This window comes from Onychostruthus taczanowskii, unplaced genomic scaffold (genome assembly GCF_017590055.1).
Source record: "Onychostruthus taczanowskii isolate IOZ18803 unplaced genomic scaffold, ASM1759005v1 scaffold6, whole genome shotgun sequence".
In the NCBI taxonomy this organism is placed as follows: Eukaryota; Metazoa; Chordata; class Aves; order Passeriformes; family Passeridae; genus Onychostruthus; species Onychostruthus taczanowskii.
The window spans coordinates 18,638,211-18,658,491 of NW_024503679.1; the positions used below are offsets into that span (position 1 = coordinate 18,638,211).

The 20,281-nt window shown below is 39.6% G+C and overlaps 1 protein-coding gene across 1 annotated transcript in view; it reads left to right on the forward strand.

The window, feature by feature from the left end:
- Positions 1-20,281, forward strand: part of IQGAP1 (IQ motif containing GTPase activating protein 1) — a 53,122-nt gene that overhangs the window by 15,810 nt on the left and 17,031 nt on the right. The window contains exons 5-23 of the mRNA XM_041418604.1: positions 777-853; positions 2,239-2,306; positions 3,334-3,447; positions 3,842-4,020; positions 4,662-4,752; positions 5,258-5,421; positions 6,444-6,528; positions 7,593-7,756; positions 8,123-8,283; positions 8,799-8,923; positions 12,189-12,352; positions 15,020-15,110; positions 16,103-16,264; positions 16,660-16,802; positions 17,155-17,325; positions 18,132-18,215; positions 18,314-18,385; positions 18,478-18,547; positions 19,310-19,518. Coding sequence (XP_041274538.1) covers positions 777-853; positions 2,239-2,306; positions 3,334-3,447; positions 3,842-4,020; positions 4,662-4,752; positions 5,258-5,421; positions 6,444-6,528; positions 7,593-7,756; positions 8,123-8,283; positions 8,799-8,923; positions 12,189-12,352; positions 15,020-15,110; positions 16,103-16,264; positions 16,660-16,802; positions 17,155-17,325; positions 18,132-18,215; positions 18,314-18,385; positions 18,478-18,547; positions 19,310-19,518 — 2,394 coding nt within the window. The remainder of the gene's footprint in view (positions 1-776; positions 854-2,238; positions 2,307-3,333; positions 3,448-3,841; positions 4,021-4,661; positions 4,753-5,257; positions 5,422-6,443; positions 6,529-7,592; positions 7,757-8,122; positions 8,284-8,798; positions 8,924-12,188; positions 12,353-15,019; positions 15,111-16,102; positions 16,265-16,659; positions 16,803-17,154; positions 17,326-18,131; positions 18,216-18,313; positions 18,386-18,477; positions 18,548-19,309; positions 19,519-20,281) is intronic.

Here is a 20,281-nt window from a genome sequence, read left to right on the forward strand (position 1 = left end):
AAGAAACTAGGCTGGGGTTTAGAGATACTGGTGCTTTAAGTATTTTACCATGCAGGACAGCCAGGGAACTGATGCTGTGGAATTAAGGGTCATTCAGTTGCTCTTGCCTTTACAGAAGGAGCAATGCTATTTTGTGCTCGCAGGCAACAGCAAGGAACCTTCAAATAGCTGTAAAATAACATGCTTTATTATGTTACAATAAATCAGGACTTCTGAAATAGTTGAAACGTCATTTGTTAAACTTTGAAGGGCTTTGTGTTTGAAAGCTTTTGGGTCCAGCTAACTGAAAATACAGTATACAGAGCACCTCAGTGCTGGTCGGGGTTTCCGGAAAATTCTGGAAAACTGAGTGCTGGTCTGGGTTTCCAGTTTCCCGTTGAAACTGTCTCTCCTCTTGTTTCTCAACCACATTTAATCCAAACAAAATTCTGTTTTCTCTCTTCTTCTCTAAGTCTTTTTTTTCATCCTTTGTCTTTCACCGAAGTCCTTGTTAATATCTCATGGCCCAGTCAGTATCTTGGTGTACACAAAAAAGAAATGTTTTGCCCATTCACATATGTAGAACTTGGCAGGAAAAGGGGAGCTCTGATTTGGGTATTGGAAACAAAAGGAAGCATTGACGCTTCATTAGGAGAAACATTGGTCCAGGGCAGAGAAGCTTGAAGAGTTTTGTTCCGTGAGCTGTTTCTCTAGTGTAATGTGGAAGAATTGAGCTGATGTGATTTGGCTGTATAGAGTGAATATAATTCAGACTGCTACCTTTGTTTTATCTTTAGATATTCTACCCAGAAACAACAGATATCTATGATCGCAAGAACATGCCACGCTGTATCTATTGTATTCACGCACTCAGGTAAGGAATACTAGTCAGAAATCTGATTGCTTCTGAAATCTTTCTGCAAAGCTGAAAGGTGACAGGAGAGAGAGCTGAACTGAAGGCTGGATGAGGGCAAATCTTCTAGCAGAACAATCTCATCAGCTCAGCAAAGATCCATTAAGCCAATATTTTGCCTTGGGCAATGGCCAAATTAGATTCTGAAGGAAAAAAGCCAGGCAAGTATGTTGAGATTACTACCTTTTCATTCTGGTTCCCACCCTCTCTGCTGTCTGAGGTAGAGCTAGGCATTCTTTAACCAAGAAGATAGTAAGGCACTGGCACAGATTACCCAGAGAAGCTTTGGCTGTCCCATCCCTGGAAGTGTTCAAGGCCAGGTTGGATGGGACTTGGAGCATTCTGGGAGTAGTGGAAGGTGTCCCTGCCTGTGGAAGCAGGGTGAATTGAAAGTAGATGATCTTTAAGGTCCCTTCAACCCAAGCCTTTCTGTGATTCTGTGACCTTGTTAAGCTAGCATGACAGGCAAAAAGTAGGAGCTGTTTTTCTTTTCCCAGACCCATCTTTCTGCAGCGGTATGGGTTCATCCCTCCTTTGTAGCGATTCCATTTCTCATCAGGCTGTGGATGAATACATTAACCCCATTTCAGTAAGCCAAATCAGCCTAGTGAATAGTTCACTATTGGAGATGCCACACCTGCAGTCCTGTGTCCAGTTCTGGGCTCTCCAGCATTAGAGAGACACAAACAAGCTGGAGAGAGTTGAAGGAAGGGTCACTAAGATGCTTAATGGACTAGCGGATCTTGCCTATCGTGACAGGCTGAGACAGTTGGGACTATTCAGCCTATATAACACATAGTGCCAGGGGAATCTCGACAATGTGTGCAGCTATCTGAAGGGAGGATGCAAAGGTGATACAGATGTGAAGCCAGGCTCTTCTCAGTGATGTCCCATAGTGTGACAAGAGGCAAGTGGCATAATCTGAACCACAGGAGAGTCCCTCTTAACATCAGGAAATGCTTCATTTGTCTGTGAGAGTGACCAAAGAGTGGCACGGGTTGCTCTGAAATGTGGGGTCTCCACTGTTTCAATCTTCAAAAGCCATCTGAAATGATCCTGGGGGACTTGATCCTATGTGACCTGGTTTGAAAAGGGAGCTTGAACAAGACAAACTTGAGAGTGTCCTTCTAGCTTCAACCATTCTCTAATTCTGTGAAGACTTCATAGTGGTGGGCCAGTTACATTCTGCTGAGGGCAGAAGAAAAGAGTCAATTCACTCTCTTGATGATTATCAGCTCTTATATTGGCTTACCTCTCCTTGAATCTGTATCTCCTAAAACTGTATCATTGTCAGAACCACAAGGAAAAATGACTAGTTCTAATTATTTGCTTCTTTTCTTTTCTAGCCTGTACCTTTTTAAACTGGGTCTTGCCCCCCAGATTCAGGATTTGTATGGCAAGGTAGACTTCACAGGTAAAAAAAACCCAGCACTTATGTATGCTGCCTTTATCCCATACCCTTCTAGATCAGTTATGTTTAGGTCAATTAAAGGGTTGTTGCTGTTGATATCCTTAATGTAAATAAAATTATAAATTAATGGCTGTGAGGAGTTTTAGTAATTTAAGAAAAAGAGACTTCATTTACCAGCTTCTGAGCCAGGCAGTTAGACAGTCATCGGTTCTGTGATCATTTATTTCACAGATAACAATGCCTTAACTCTTTTGTCTCTGTTGTAAGATGCTTAAGCCTTGCATCTATCTCCTTAGGAGAGTTTTCAGTTTGGAACTTAGTACATGGTTCTGACCTCCTGTGACAGTTTAGAGTCTGAAGAAGTGTTTGACAGCTGATCTGCTGCAGGAGATGCCAGAACAAAGTTGTGTGTCCACACATCTCCTCAAAGTTTCACTTCCTTAATTTTGTGAAAGTGTCACATTCTGTTTTGCATTAGTGAGGTTCTTGTCCAAGGGCACGCATCTGGTTTAAAAGGTGTATAAACTTTATTTCCTTGCAAATTGGTTGTTGATTATACTTATAAAATGCTGAACTATTAACTATATTTTGGAGTTGTATGGTATTTAGCAACCACACGTATTGACACACTGCATTTGCTTCTCTCAGTGTAGCCTGTTTGTGGGGAAAAAGAAAATCTTAAACTACTGACTGTATGTTTTCCTGACCTTTAGCAACCACATCTGAGGTACCTCAGAATGGAGTCGGTTTCCAGCTCCTCATGAGAGTTCTTGCATTGTTTTCTAATGAGAAAAACTACAGAATACTCCTGTACGAGTTTCTGGGAGAAATGTAGATTTTAGGAAAGTGTGCAAAATGTCTTAGCATTTTCATTTATTTTGTTTCACTTACCGAGTTACATTCAAAGTATTATTTAAACAGTCATCTATTGTAGCTGTCCTATTTTTTTTTTTTAGCAGCAGTTAGTGCAACAGTGGTAATGCATTGCTAATGCTAATGCCATGTAACACTATTTTAACGTATGTTTCAGAGGAGGAAATCAGTAATATGAGGCTTGAACTGGAGAAGTATGGTATTCAGATGCCTGCCTTCAGCAAGATTGGAGGAATTCTTGCAAATGAACTTTCTGTGGATGAAGCTGCATGTAAGGAAAAATGGCATTTTGTTTGCTTATTCAAATCAGCAGATCAGTTAAGTGTTGGTTTTAATGCTGCAGGTTTTAAGCCTAGTACAATCTTTCTGATAGGCCTTTTCGAAAACTGGGAAGATGTTTTTATTATTTCCCATGTGTGTTTTTCTTTTTTCTGGAGGATGATGATTTGACTACTTAAAATATTGTAAATAGAAAGTAGGCTGCTGTTTTTTTCAACAACACGAAGCCATGATGAAATGAGAGATACTTTGATAATTCTTTTTGCTTTCCAGTTAATTTTCAGATGATTTTTCTGCTGTTTTCAAATAAGGGATTATGGATTTCTTGATTTTTCACAGTGCTGTTTTGTTTGGGAGTAACTGGCAGACTGTGGCTTGTTTTTCAGTGCATGCTGCTGTAATTGCCATTAATGAAGCAATTGACCGTCAGGTTCCAGCTGACACTCTTACAGCAATGAAGAACCCTAATGCCATGCTAATAAATCTGGATGATCAACTGGAATCCACTTACCAAGCCACACTCTACAGAGCAAAGCAAGACAAGATGGAGAATGCTAAAAATAGGGTAGTTCAGTTCTTCTTTCAAACCATTTGCATGCATGTTGTATTGCAGTGTAAACTGTGGGGAATTTGCCGAATGTGTGTTACGGTCATGTGTGTGTGGTCTTAGGTGGATTTACTCCTCGTGGCATTCTATTACGTTTCCCAGTAACCTATCTTCTTGCAGAAAACAGGCAATAGTTAGCTGTGTTATTCTGTTTAACTGTCTGAAATGTGGACCACATAGATACAGAATTCCTGTCAGCGTTTTTATGTTGGGAATGCATCCTTCTGTTTTCACAGATATGTTTTCCTAACAATGAAACTGACTGATGGTGGGAGTGGTCCATATTGCTTTAGAACACTGTATAATACATGCCTAACTGTGGGTACTGCTTTCTATGTTCTGGAGCTCTACTGTGTGTTCAGTAGAGCCATTAGATTGAAATAAGATGTTTCTAAGCTGTCTGTATCAGAGTTTGACTATAGTTACTCCAAATGTATTTATGTGTAGGACTTCTTTTTGCATGTGTAGAGGTAGTGTATGTATGGCCTATCACAGCTCTGTATGGATCAACATTTACCCTTCCTGACCTTTTCAGTTAGGAGGTCTGTAAGGGAGAAAGAAGCTGTAGAAACCCTTATTAGTTTTTATTTTATCTTCAGATTGCCTCAGAAAGTTCAGATAGAGAGAGAGATGTGTATGAAGAACTTCTGACTCAAGCTGAGATTCAGGGAAACATCAATAAAGTGAACAGTAAGTGTAATGTTATACTAATAGTCTTAATTAAGAGTACTTCAAAATGATACCTGTGCTCCTCTTTTTCTGTAATGCTGACAAAATTTCAGGGCAGCTCCCCTGTTTTTGTGGGTTGTTTTAGTGGTGGGGTGTTCTGGTTTTCTTCAGTTGTGTGGTTTTGTTGTTGTTAGTTGGTTTTGGTCTTGTTTTGTTTTTTGAGTCATTATTAGTACATAATTGTAAGCCTAATTCACTACGACTTCTGTTACCCTTCCTTTTGGAAATGTATTGTCCATGTTACTGGGCCCTTCAATCTTTCATCCTGGATCGTGCATGTCATTTCCAACCATTAGCCTGTATTTCAGGCTAATAATTCATAATTGACTTCATAATTGATTCTGGAAGTGTTCCTTTTGGATTACATACCTAGCTTGCTATCTGTCAGGTCTAAGAGTATTTCTTTCTGAGCAGTAGGCTGTGTAAACCATGGGACTTTCTCAAGACTCTGTTTTACTGTTGCTAGCACACGCAGCCATATCAAAGATTGACCTGGCTTTGGAACGAGGAGATGCATTAGCACTGTACGAAGCTTTGGCAACACCATCCCTGGGACTTCGAGGATTGCTACGAGAAAATTGCGACTGGTATTTCAAGCAGTTCTTGAGTGACAGACAACAGAAACAGGAGGTATGGAAAAGTGTAGATTACCCTGATTTGTGAGGTTTTTCCCCTGCTTCTGCCTTTCACCATACAACTGTGTACTAATCACTTGGTATATACCTGCATTACAGTCTAGAAAAAGTCAGTGTTAAGAGGTGGAAGCATTCAGTAAGCCTATTATTTAGGCTTTATCTCTGCATGTGAAAGGCCAGTATGTTTGTGTGTAGGTGTGCATACAATAGACCAAACCTTAAACTACCAACTTATGTGTATATAGAACTGTTAAAATTAAGGTGTGTCCTCCCTCATTTTGCTATTGTCAGTGGCCAAATAATGTGAATATGTGTGTTTTATAAACACCAATCAGATAAGCCTGAACTGCTTTCACTGTGGAGAATACTGTCATAGACCGCTTGAAGGCACGGTGCTTAGAGACATGATTTAGTGGTGGATTTGGCAGTATTAGGTGTATGGTTGAACTCAATGATCCTGAGTGTCTTTTTCAGCTTCAGTGATTCTGTGATGCTACCCAGGTTATTAAAGTCCTCCTAACCCCCTAGTTACTCAGTCTTCTTTTCTATTTGTATTTGTGTAGTATCATAATAGTCCAAGGGCGTGTATGTATAAGCCAAAGTTGCATGTTGTCCATTTTGATGTTCTGCTAACTCTACAGTTGCTCAGAAGTAAAACACAATGTTACTTAATAGATTTTTCATGCCAAACTGCACAGTTGGTACTCTCACTGCAGCACGCAGCTCATGTACAGGGAGCCTTTTCCCTCGAAGTTGTGCCTTTTGTCTTAAATATGTTACCACTTTGGTGTCAGTCTTGCCTTTTATTGCTATGTCCATGGGACTGCAGTTCTGATATAAAAAAGGTCAGGTTGTACACATGCAACCTTTCAGCATCTGAAATGAGAATCTGGTGAGTAATTTCTGATTTCCTTATGTATATTCTTTCTGGTTTAAGTTCAAGTGCAGTATTTTCATTGAGGTAATTGAAATTAACTTGGCATTGCTTCACCCTTACAGTTTCTGGTTTTTCTTTAGGCTGGCCTTGCAGGTCCTCTGCAGAAGGAAGAGTTGCAGTTGGGAGTGGATGCTGCTAACAGGGCAGCGCAACAGTACCAGCAAAGTAAGGATCAGCAGAAATTATTGTAGCCAAGTTACTGTGGGTGTGATCAAGAACATGAGGCAGCACAGAATTTGGGTCTGTTATGAATGGTCATTGTGAATGTTCTTTAAGTACTTCACAGCTGCTAAGAACATGAGAGTTGGTTGCCCTAATTATTTGCAGTGTCTTTTGTCCAGCTCTTTCAACATGGCTGGAGATAACAGCATAAAAACATTAATTTGAATTAAGAAACATAGAATTTTTGCATCCATCTTAAATAACCTCTTTTATAGAATACTTTTATGAATTTTTATACTGTGGATCTGTGAAGAAAATCTGGGTTGCTCCAAGAGATATGAAAGATAGATTTATCTGCTGATCATTCACGCTGAGCTACAGAGCTATTAATGTTTCTGAGTATCAGGTAGCAAATAAAATGCAGATCATTTGCTGATTGGTTTTTGATAGATGCTTCTGAGACCACACAGAGCTCTCTTACTGTCCATGAGCAATTCACTTTGTGACAGATAGAAAGGAGAGTAACAGAGATTGGAGGAGAGAGGATTTAGAATAAAAGAGGAAAATAGCGAATGCCAAATTAAGTAGGCAGCTACCTTCGAAGTACTTTACTTGTTAGGCATGGAAGTCCACATTTGTTTATCCTCTTGCAGTGTTTTAAGTTAGCCAGCATGTACCCACTATGGAGTGCCTGTGTTACTGCCTTGAGCAGGATAGAGGTAGAAAGGAAGAGAAAATCTGTATTATGATTCACCCATCCAAAAATTTGCAATGAGGCTTCTTACTATCAGAATACTGAAATGGTAAAACAGTCCCTTGATAACCAGACAAAAAGTTGAACTAGTTGAGCATTGTGTGTTTTAATGGTCTTCAGTAAGGGAAGACTAGCTAACTAGTGTAGGGGGTGTATGGTTCTGAAAGTTTGGCTCTTTCCCTGCAGTTTGGGTAATATTCTTTCTCCAGTTAAGTAAAATTAAAAATTTACTCTTGAGTAAAATGAAAGTGCTGTTATTATGAGAGTCTCAACTGTCTGCTTTCCTTATTTTTTATGCTCTTTGAATTGCTAGAACTGGCAGCAGTAGTCAAAATTAATTCAGCAATTCGAATGGGTGATGCTGAGAATACTGTGGCAGAAATTATGAATCCAGAGGCCCAGTTACCAGAGGTTTATACATTTGCTGCAGATCTTTACCAAAGGGAGCTGGCCACCTTACAGCAACAGAGCCCTGAAGTAAGTATCACCTTCTCTGTTATTTCTGAAAGTTGTCATGGGTCACTGGGTCTACCTTGCCTGTTTTCCTAAATGCGTTCTCTGGAACAAACCTGTGTTGAGTCTTCACAGAACTGCTTTCGTGTTCAGTCTTTTCTGATGTGGTTTAATCCTTTAATCTTGATCTGATCGGCCTTGTAAGACTTTACCTCAGTCTCTCACTTGGTGCTCTAGCTTTGTTTATGATACTCATCTTTCTATTTTTTTGTCTTAAAGGATGTCCCTTCTTGTTACATGTCTGTTCTGACAGCTACTCAGTTTTTTCTAAGTGCAGCAATAGTTTGTATAGAGTGAATATAATTAATTTCTTATTGTCTTTGTATGCAGGGTCACCTCACCCATCCAGAACTATCTGTTGCTGTAGAGATGCTGTCTTCTGTGGCCCTGATTAACAGGGCTTTGGATTCAGGGGATATGAATACAGTGTGGAAACAATTGAGCAGTCCTGTCACAGGCCTTACAAACATTGAGGATGAGAACTCGCAGAGGTAAGTAATTCAAGGAATTGTAGCTATCCTTGATGTTGCTTCATGAATTTTCTGTTCCTTCTCTTAAATTTTACATTATTTCTCCATTATTTGTTACAGTATGGATTTAATCTCTGCTATCTGTTGCACCTTGTTTTTGCAATTACTGTTTCTTACTGGTCTGACTCCTGTGCTGTCTTCCAGTGCTTTCTCATGGATTTCACATCAAAACCATGCTGTAATACCATTAGGTTGTCACTAGTACTTATGCCAGCTCACCCATTTTCTTTGCCCTGGACTCTTATTCAGTGTTTCAGTGTTTTTTTCTGTTTGGCAATTTTGTCTCTTTGAACCTACTTCACATTTGTGCTGATATCCTTCACACACACAAGCATTTCTCTTTCTCCCCATTTTCAGTTTCACCCCTCATGTTACCTCTGCCACTTTGTGTGCAGTTCTCAGTGCTGGGTTGTGTGCTCCCTAAGCAGCTTGTTGCAATGTCATATTTGCTGGGTTTGGGTTTTGTTTTCTGACAGATACATTGATGATTTGGTGAAGCTGAAAGCTGAAAGAAGTGCAGAAGGAAATGAATTTATCACATGGAATGATATCCAGTCATGTGTTGATCATGTGAATAAAGTTGTGCATGAAGAGCATGAAAGTAAGTTTTTCTGTTCAATTCATGGTAGACTGATTGTAGCTTATAAGGAGTGCTAAAATTAGATGCATGTCAATCCAAAAAGTTATTGACTGACTTGTAGTTGTGTTATACATTAGAAAAATAGGAAGATCTTAGTTGTGAACAAGACTTGGTGTTCTGTAATATGAAAGTCTTGATTGCAGGACTTTTTGTTGATGGAGAGATCAGGCAGTCTATTGTGTTTGTGGTATTGACATCAGTATTTCAGAGCTGTTTGTTAATACTGCCAGTGTAAATTTCAACCTTTTTCGGATTGGAAATGCATTGTCTGGTGTCAGTGTCTAGGATTAGTGTAGAATCTTCTCATTTTGCTTCAATCCCCCAGATTTAAGGTAGTATTTCCAAAATCTCTCACTTAGTTGTAGCCTTGTCTTGGAGTGCTCCATTCTTCCTAATTTGCTGTGTTCAGTAGAGGATATTTTTCTTGAAGTCTTATCCTTTTATTTGATGGCTACTTTTTCCTTTTTCCCTGTTCAGGTTTTCCTCTTCTTCCTTTTATTCCGGTTTGTGTTGGGTTTGTTTTTTGGTTTTTTTTTTTTTTTTTAATCTACATTGCTCTTTTTACCTTCCCAGTATTTCATTTCCTGGTTTTCCGTGGTTTAGTTGCCAGTAATTTAGCTCCGTAATCAGAAGATGTGCAAAAACTCTCTGAAGTTGCAAGTGTCTAACACAGATCACTGGTGAGACTCCAGCTCCCTGGGTGCGGGGACGCTGGTGTTTGAGCTCTCACAGTGACCATGCTTCTGAAATTAATCCTTCAGCTGTACTATGTGTCTTGTGCCCTGCTCAGCCAATCGCACTGCTCAGTGTTTCTCTAGATGGCTCATTGACCTGGAGCATGGAAGGCTGTTTCTTCGCATTCATATACAAAGGTGTGATTGAGGAATCACCACTAATGCATTGCACTTACAGGCATTTGGTCAGTAGTCCTATACTGAAGAGAACAGGAAGAGGTGTATATACATACATATACAGTGCGAGGTTCAGCAGGGCTTGGAGCAGCCTGGTCTGTAGTCTTGGCCTAGTGAAAGGTGTGCCTTGCCTGTGGCAGAGGGGCTTGGAGCTGGGTGATCTTTAGTGTCCCTTCCAACCCAAACCACTCTATGCAGCAAGTGTGAGTACTGAAAATTATATACTCATGAAGGAAAAAAAAATACTGCTGCAAGCTGAAAATGGTGGATGAGTGTTAATGTAATTCCTATGCTCCTAGCCCTGCAAGTTTTTTACTTTGTATTTCTCTCAGTAGTATTTATGTTAATAATGGTCTTTTAGCAGTGACAAAAGACTAGGTCTGAGTATAATTATGAAAACTTCATCAGAAAAGAATACTGGAGTAATTCTTCTTGTGCTAAGACAGTATTAGGTATGTAAAATCAAAACTGGAGATAGAGGAGTCATTGAAAACAAACTTATTCTTCAGTAGACCCTTGTGATGTTCTGTTTCATGTGGTTTAATTTGGGGTTTTTTTTCTTGTTTTCATTAAGGGTTCTTCATTTTTGTTTATGACCAATACTGAAAACCTCCTTGGTTTGGCACTAACTTTGAAGCCATCTTTGTAATATTTATAATTTTATAATATTTAATATCTCAGCAAGGCTTGGAGCTTTGCCATCATAAAGCAAGCATAAAGCAGGAGAGATTTGTCACAAATGTTGGAGGTGATGATAAAGTTTATGTTGTACACTGAGACAAGCAGGTGTCTTCTGCCACTCCTTCTTCTGTACTTGGCATGTTGTGTTTTGCTTGCAAAACTTATACTCTACAGATCGTTAACTTTTAAATTAAAAGCTTGCTGTCTTGGTTAACTTGTTTCCTGCATCTCCAAATAGACACTGTGTTTCCTATTTGGGTTACATAAGTGGATTTGTTGAAACCACGCAAACAGGGCGCCACACTGGGGGTGCACACACTGGTGCTAGTTTTATAGTATCTTTTCTGTGTAAGAGGTTACAGTGGAATTCTAAAAGTGTGTGTAGTCCTAACATCCTGTTTCTTTTAATGCTTCTTGTCCTGCAAGAAAAGCTGCAGAAAGTCCTGTAATGATGTAAATTGTTCACCTGGGGAATTTCCTAATTCTTTGGTCTGCTTCGTATATGCCCTTATGCAAAGATACGCTTTATCTTCCCTCTATGAATAACTTTATTTAAGTCAGAGAAGTTCCTCAAGCTTTGTGGCTATATGTGTGTGTATATATATATATATATATATATATATATATATATATATATATGTGTATGTATGTATTTTTTTTCTGTGTGCTTTCTTAAGTTATCATAGCTGGTTTTTGATAGAAACCATGCCATTGTTTTAGTGATGCAGTTCTTGCAGTGTCCTCAGCATATATTTTTCCCTGATCTCTACTCCATCCAAATGTAATCTCTTCCCCAAGGTGTTCTACTTTTTGTATGAACTTCTGTTTTGTGGGTCTTGTTGCACAAAACAGCTCTGAGTTGAAGAGTCGCAATCTTTGAATACAACAACCAAAGTTGGAGATTCCCACATTGATCTCCTTTCTTTTAGATAAAAGATTTCTTTGTTCTGCACTGAACAAACCATGGTTGGATCCCTGTTTAAGTAGAGAATTGAATCAGATGAACTCAGGGATTCATCTTGACCTGAGTTACTTCATGATTTTCAGGATCAGTTGCTATAGATGTAGATTCTGTTTGTATTTACCTAACTGTAAGGTCTTTATTTTGCTGAACAGTAAATTTTACTGTACTTGAATAGCATCCACTTTTCTGATAATACAGATGATACTATGTATGTCCTTATTTTCTAAAATATGAGGTTACTGTATTTTTAAATGGTATTCCATGCAGGTCCTTAATTTCATGTGAAGATTTCTTTCTGGAGAAGCCAGAACCTTGGAATATTGTGAACTCCGGCCTTTTGGGCTTTCTAGAAGCTCTGAGCTGGGTGTCTGAGGATTCAGTTTTGTCCCTGCATGTGGTCTGCTTGAGGTGTTTTTTGGTTTTTTTTTGTCCCTTTGAAAATTTATTTTTTTGGTTGCAGCGCTCAAGAATTACGACTGCTTTGGGGGGGAGAAATAGCTTTGGTTTCTTTGCTAGTAAATAATGTTTTCTTTAAAAAATATTGTGGTTCTGAGCTGTTACTTGGTTTAGGAAGGACTAACCACACTTTTCATCTGAAGCAATGCTTGTGATTATTGTTAACCAAGAATGGAACTTTGTCTTTCTCCTCCACCTTTGCATTTCTCCCTAGGGATTTTGGCAATTGGTCTTATTAATGAAGCTCTGGATGAAGGGGACACGAAGAAGACTCTTCAAGCCTTACAGACTCCTGCAGCAAAATTGGAAGGTGTAACTCCAAAGGTGGCACAGCATTACCAGGATACGCTACTTCGAGCCAAGAGAGAGAAAGCGCAGGTGAGTGCAGTTAAATGCACCTCTTGAAAGACCTTTGCATTAGTTCCTGGTTTCCTACTGGTCTTGAAAGTCAGGAATCAAAATTGGCAATGGAGAGGTGAGCATTCTGCATACCTTCAACCAGTCTTAACCAATCAGAAAGAGATTTCAGCTAGCAGTGTGAATCCATGAACTGTGGAGATGGGTATAGGATATTAAGTGCACATGTTGGCTTGCTATAGCTAAACTCAGGTCCCAAGTGAGAGACGTATTTTTTTTTGTGAAAAAATAATATTAATTATCTGGTTTTGTGAGGAGACCAGGTTCATTCCAGGAGTAGTGAACTTCTCATTGCAAGTTTTCTTTCTGTCTGCAAGCTTAAGTATTTTATTCTAATGTTCTGTGTTAAATGTACTCTTAGGTATAGTTATATATATGGCAAATAAGAAAGTTTCTGGAAGCGGATCTGTAAAGTGATAAATTAGAAAAAAGATGTGAAACAACATACATGTTACCAGCAAAATATATGCTGTTGTTCACCTGATGACAATTCCGTAGCTTATGACTTTTTTGAGCAGAAGTTGTCATTAGTCAAGGACTTCTACCTACTTGTTGCAGTTTTCACTAACTGAAAGGTGAAGAGAGGAAGAGCAAGTTTCATGTTACAGGTATCAGAAAGGATGACGAGTGCACCTGTGTGTATGCAAATGATTTTTGGGTAGTAGGGATAAGACACTGTTTTTTTTTTTTTTCCTTATGTATTTACAGAGACGTAGCAGATGTCTGCTTTCAGTGGCTTGAGAGTGTTTTGTTTTCTTTTTTCTGCTGTGGAGCTCATTGCTCTAGTAGCAATGCACAATTTTGTATAGAGGCTAAAGTCTAGATTGTGTTGAACAGTTTGTTTTTGACTAAAGGTAAACCAGGGTGATGACAATAGCTAAAAACTGTACGCAGTTCTGATGAAAATAATTAAGCAGCTTTCCCAAGGGTCTTGACAGGGTTAATGTTCCTCAGGATCCATTTTGTGCTGAAGCATTTCCTCTCGCTGAGTCAGAATGAAACAATGAAATCTTTTTATCCTGTACTTAAACTTGTGCCAGACTGTGGTGGTAACTTCTGAGTTGGTATGAAATTACCTTATTTAGGCATAAGATAAATAAAGGGCTTCTCTCAGCAGCATGGGAATAATTCCAGAAATAGGAAGATTATATTATACAGTAACAGTGTGGGGAAAATAAGCACAAACTTAAGTCAACTGTTATGAACTAGTGATTTCTGTATCTTGGGGCTGAGGAGGATTATTGTTCACCTGAAGACCTTGTTTGGTTGCTTACTTGGCTGGGGAGTGCTGCATCATGCATGTTTCTGATGTGATGAGGTGAGAGAGAAAAAAACAGTAGACTCTATAGTATGTTACACTGTGTGTATCTTGCAGAAAGCCTTGCAGCAGTAAAACTGTAGAGAAGCCTGACATGGTTTGGGTAGTCTTCAGGTTGACTTCTGTGGCTAGATAGTACAGTAGAGTTACAATGATGATTATCCCCCACATCCTGGACAGGAGTTTTGCTGTTGCTGGTACTCTTGTGGGACTGTCTGGATTTCAGATGAAGTCTGCCTGTGAAGGTCATGTTAAGCTCTTGAATGAAGTATCATTTAGCCAGTTAGTTTCAGATCTGCCACTGCCAACAGTGGTTAAAATATGGAAAGCACATAAGGAAATGTTAATTTTAAGTCTGGCCTTAAAGCTCTTGAATGTTGTAAATAGTGATTCTTTTGTGCATTGTGATTACTATTCCCTCCCAGAACTAAAGGTTTCCTGTGTTCTCTTTGTATGAGGAAAATTGTCAGAGGGATGGTGGTTGCATCTTAGCATTTCTTTTGGTAGTTACCTACAGGAAGCACCAGTGGGTGGGGAGAAGCTTATACTTGGCAACTGCTGGGTCATTGTTCTTTATGTATATTTTGGGACTTGCAAAACACTTGTCCTTTTCCTCCTCTCAAATTTCTGCATGTAACATTAACTCATTTGGCTAGATTTCCCAGCCAAAATACAGGATACGGTGTGATCACTGCTCCTTGACAGGCAATCTGTTAAAATAAAGATTTAAAACATGGCTTTGACTGCTGTGTGTGTACACCCATCTACAACACATACGATGCTTTTTGCTTTGTTAGTTTGTATAGGTTTGTGAAGTTTTGTGTTCATAGAAATGAACAACCTGATGTGACGTTAGTTACCCAAAGCTTTGTTAGCTTCTGCATACAGATGTGCATCAGCAGCTCTTTGTAGTCCTCTTCTGTTGAAGGACTACCTTCCTGGGAAATCATATCCTCTTCGCTAGTATGGCTTTAGGACTAGCTGGTACTAAGTCCCTGGCCTTGTGTTCACTCAGTTTATTAGAGTGATTCTTATTGATAGAATTTCTTGTTTGTTCTGTTTCCTGAGAATTTTTTTTTTTGTCTGGGAGAAAGTATTTAGTTTGGTAATGCCATAGTAGTCTCTGACAGTCACAAATCCACATGATGTCCTTGTGCTGGAGTTAGTTAGGAAGACTGAAATACTTCTTTTTCCCCCTGTTATGGAAAACTACTCTATTGGCTGTTTCTGAATATAGGTTATCTTACCTGACAAAAATAGTGATACTTTTCTCCTGATATTGCATATTTTTCTTGTTGTATTCTCTTCAGGACACACAGGATGAAACCGCTGTACTTTGGTTAGATGAAATTCAGGATGGGATTCATAAGGCTAACAGGGACACAGAGGAGTCCCAGAGATGTAAGTATTACCACACAGTATTGCAATTAATCCTTACTACCAGCCAAATACCAGTTATTTAAGGAAGAGCTGGGGACTAGAAATGTCATGTACATGTGGCAGAGAAAACCAAAAGAGCCTACAGGCTTCTGGTGGAGGTGTGGTTTTTTCAGGAGTGAATGTCATATTCTTCAAATACTAAATTTCTTCTGTTGTGGGAGGGATATGCATTTTTTTCTGGTTTTGCATGTGACCATTAGACCACGTTACCTTGTTGGACAAATCTCTATCCAGTTGTTTGTCGTTGGCGACTAATTGTGCGTGTCAGTGGGTGGTTGGTTAGAAGTGAGAGTGTTCACATGCGCTATTGAAATGGTGTTTTCTGGTGAGCATTACCTTTTATTTGCATGAGGTACTGTTGTCTTGACTTGGTTCTCTTAGGTATTACGAGACAAACACTCACATGTTTTTTTGGATACTGAGAGTACTACACATCATTGATACTCACCTTTGCTCCTTAACGCAGTTTGCCGGTGGACTGGTCCACCCATTGTTGCATGCCAGTCTTTGTAATAATATTGTTTCTGTCTGCAGAAACAATTAAGTAATTACTGCTCTGGTTGTTGAAAAGACCTCTTTTGATTTGCGACTGGCTCTGCCAGAAGAAACTGTGTTAACTGAAACAGACATCAGAGGAGAGCTGTAACTGTGTGTGTTGAAAAGTTCTGGTGGTAAATCAGCACCATACCGGGACTTTGGGCACACACATTACATGCTGTCAGGCGCAGTTCCACACATGGTTGGATACTCTGTACTGAAGAGGCCTCTATACTGCAAGTTGCCTAGTTGGTTTTTTATTTATATTTCATGTTTATGTGCACTTAAAATTTGTGTATCTTACATACAACCCAGCTCTAAGAGTGTGTTCATGTTGCCTTGCTCTGTTCTGCCATTCTGTGCTTGCTGTGAGCTACTGAACCCCTGAACTAACTTGCTTTCTGGTGTTATCCAAGTCTCCTTAGGAATTCTGGCCATTAATGAAGCAGTAGATCATGGTGACGTTAGCCAGACCCTGAGTGCCTTGCGTTCACCTGATGTTGGGCTATACGGAGTCACTCCAGAATGTGCTGAGACGTACCAGCAAGAATTGTCAGAAGTTAAGAAAAGGGCAGCAGGTACACCTTAAGTAGCTAACTACTAGTGAATTAAATGCAAGATACTTCATTGTACATGGAATTGGAACTAGAGGTAAAAAAGCCCCTGGGAAAAAAATCTTGTGTTCTAGATAGCAGCTGTGGATGCTTTGTGAAATAAGGTTGTTTTTTTGGTTTTTTTTTTTTTTTGATTTTTTTTTTTTTAAGAGTATGAATAGTATAATGTTCTTCACTTACAGAATGTGTTGTGTTTAGGTAGCTCTCATGTGAAGTCATTAGGGACTCAGAAACATTCCTTTCCTTGCTTGGAGGAAGAAGAATCTGTAAAGTAAATTTCCTGGTTGTAACATTTGTATGTGTGAAAGGTAATACACTTGTCAGAGTTTCAGACTTCTAATTGCAGTTTCTGCTCTTAGGAGGCAATGGCAGTGAGTGGGTGAAACACTGGGTGAGAGGAGGCTATCATTATTACCATAACCTGCGGACCAAAGAGGGAGGATGGGATGAACCAGCAGAATTTGTGCAAAATGACACTCAGCTGTCACGGGAAGAGATACAGGTAGAGTAATAGATTAACACATGCTCCTTCTCTCAAAAGTTGATGTTCTCACCATTCCCACCCTTAATGCAGCTCTAAGATAGAATTCTTCAATGCCATAGTCATGTTAACACACTTAGTAACTAATTTGATTTGCTAGGCATCATCAGATTGTATGTGTCACAACTCCTTGTCCTATTTCATAAAAATTTATCCTGTCACTAAAAGAGTATGGGACCATGATGTCACTGTTTTTTGAAAGACAACTTTGGAGTTTCTTGCAAGCACAGTGTGGAAAGCTGATGCAACATCCTTTTTCTTGTATTTCCATTTTCTTTTTCTGGCTTCTCTTCCTATCATAACACTAAATCAGAGCACCATATCTGGAGTCACTGCAGCATACAACCGAGAACAGTTGTGGCTTGCAAATGAGAACCTGATTATGAAACTTCAGGCTTGCTGTCGAGGGTATCTTGTTCGGCAGGAATTCAACTCAAGAATGAATTTTTTGAAGAAGCAAGTCCCAGCAATCACTTGCATTCAGGTAGTGATACCCTTTAATTCTGTTTGGAACTTTACTCTGCAGTTGTTTTCTGTACACAAGCTTATTAACAGTTTTTGTTCAATTCAGGTAGTTACAGCACACAATTGTCTTTCCTCGTATTGTAACTTATCTAAAAACATTTCCTTCTCCGGTGAGTTTTGGTGTATTATTCACTTTTAGGTGTCATATATAATCAATCCAATAATCACACAGAATTGGAGAAAGAAAAAGTTATTTGAGGAGGCTTTAACAAATAGTTACTTTGCATCCTATTACCATTTTATTATTTCAGCAGTATATGTCCATTTGTTTCTGCCTAAGTAGCACATACTCTGCCTGTATGTTTAACAAAACCTCCACACCCACTCCCAGCTCATTAAAATAGCACACTCTCCCTTTTAGTGTAGCGCAACCCCTTGCCTGACTTCTCTTCCCAAGTGTGGGGGGCTGTGGGTCTGCTGGGAAGGCTTAAAATGTTACACCATTATTCTCAGGAGCAGCAGCTGCTAACACATGATCCTCATGTAGAACAGTTTCTGTCAACTTGACTGTTTCACTGTATCCTTCCCTTACTGTGCTTCAGAAGGCCCAGGCTCTTCATGGGGTAACATCAAGTCTCTCACGATTACATTTGCTAAATAGTTAATGCTTCACACAGTGTATCTCTTGAAAGGACAAGTGTTTCTCCTTGATGTTTCATTTAGCCAAAAGGGCAGTTGGAAGCTGAGGAACACAAAGAAGCTCAGATTTGTACTTACTTCTGTTCAATTAGGAAGGTAAAGTCAGTGTGCCTGTTTTGTTTTCAGTCTCAATGGCGTGGCTACAAGCAAAGGAAGGCATATCAAAGCCGTTTGGATTACCTACGCGCACAAAAGGACCAAGTAGTAAAGGTAGTGCAGGTTCTCTGCTGACTGTTTTGGTAAGCCTTTGGGGTAGTGAACTTCGTAGATAAGGTTTCTATCTGAGTGTTTTGGTTACCCTTCAATAGATTCAGTCAATGACCAGGATGTATCAAGCCAGAAGACGTTACAGAGATCGTCTGCAGTATTTCAGAAACCATGTAAGAGGCTATCTTGTTAAATGTATTCTGTACCTGACTTCGGTACTCTTTCCAGAATGATGTCAAGTGCATTTTTGTTTCTTAAATCCTAGATAAATGATGTTGTAAAAATTCAAGCCTTTATTCGAGCAAACAAAGCCCGAGAAGACTACAAAACCCTCAGTAAGTATTGCCAAGAGGAGAAAACTGATGTGCCTCGAATCTCTGTTTGTGAGGGATCATAGATTCATAGAAGAGATTCCCCAGCTCTCTCTGCCTGTCTCCATAGGAGAGATCCTCCAGCCCCTGATCATCTTTCTAGCCTTCTTCTGGACTCGGTCCTGCAGCTCCACATCCTTCATACTATGTTGGGGGCCCCAGAGCTGAACACAGTACTCCAGGTGGGGTCTCATTAGAATAGAGTAGAGGAGGGAAATCACCTGCCTTGACCTCCTACCGCACTGGTTTTGATTCAGCCCAGGATGCAGTTGGCTTTCTGTGCTGCAAGTGCACATTGCTGGGTCATGTCAAGCTTCTTGTCAACCAGTATGATATTGGCTGTGTGATCTACAACATCAAGATAGTTTTGAGGAGCAGTTGGGATAAAGTTGATAGGGCAGTGCAGGGAGTAGGTAGTTCTTGAGGCTGAAGGAGAAGTTGATTCTAGCTGCCTTTTTTTTTTTTTTTTTCTGAAAAATAGAACTGTAGCTTTGCAGTTAGCTCTGACAGTGTGGACTACCCTATGCTACTACTGACTTTGTTCTTGATTTAGTTCTCTTACAACTTTCTCAAAACAGAAGAATCAAAATGTCTGAAGCTGTTTAGACAAGATGGTACTAATTTGACTCTGGGTGGTCCTTGATGTGCCGTTTAAACGTAGATAAGGCATATATTTACTTCTTTTTGCCATACCCTAGTGTTACCTATTTTCTTGCCTGTTTTTAGTTAATGCTGAAAATCCACCTATGGCTGTGGTTCGGAAATTTGTCCACTTGCTGGATCAGAGTGACCAAGATTTTCAGGAGGAGCTTGAGCTAATGAAACTGCGTGAAGAAGTTGTAACCTTGATCCGATCCAATCAGCAACTGGAGAATGACCTCAATCTCATGGACATCAAAATTGGTTTGCTAGTGAAAAACAAAATTACATTGCAGGTAAGAAATGTGTTGTTGGGAGACCAGCTACACATAGAATTGAGCCCAGTGGTGGTTACCATGGAGAGCTTCTGGCCTCAGATGTTGGTTGCTCAGGCCCAGTGGAAAACATTTCCCCTGACCTAGTTTTTACTCCCGGTATGTTCTTAGTTCATTCCACTAATTTAGTATGTATCGCTAGAAAGAAAACTGTAGGAAGAGAAGAAACAAGTCCTGAAGCTAAAAAGGGCAGCAAGACTACCTTGATCTAACAAATGCAACAGGTTTTGTAATGAAAGGCTTTGAGACTCTTTTTTTTGCTCCTTTGTGGTTAAACTAGTCACATGCCACAAGTTTTCAGCCACGGGGTGGTTTTGGAGGCAGGAGACATGCTTGTGTGGCTGGGTTGATTGTTGATAAAGGAAGCGCCCTCTATCTAAGCTTGGCTGGTGTGATTAATTTCCCCTCTGCAAAAAAAAAAAAAAAAAAACCCAAAAAAAAAAAAAAAAAAAAACAAAACAAAAAACCTCTTGCGGATACAGCATTGTCTTTTCTTCAAGCTGAAGTACTGGTCAGCTTTTCATGTGGTCCTGGATTCATTACACTTAGGCTTCTCTGAGTGCAAAATCTCAATTGATGTAGTGTAATTTATCTTAGAAGGAAGCTGCAGTGGTTGGGCTGATGATTGCAGTGAAAAGTGCCATTGCTGTCAGAGTATATGGAGGTAGTGAGCTAGCTGGATATGGAACAGTATTTGTAAACTGTAAGCCCAGTTTAAAAAAGG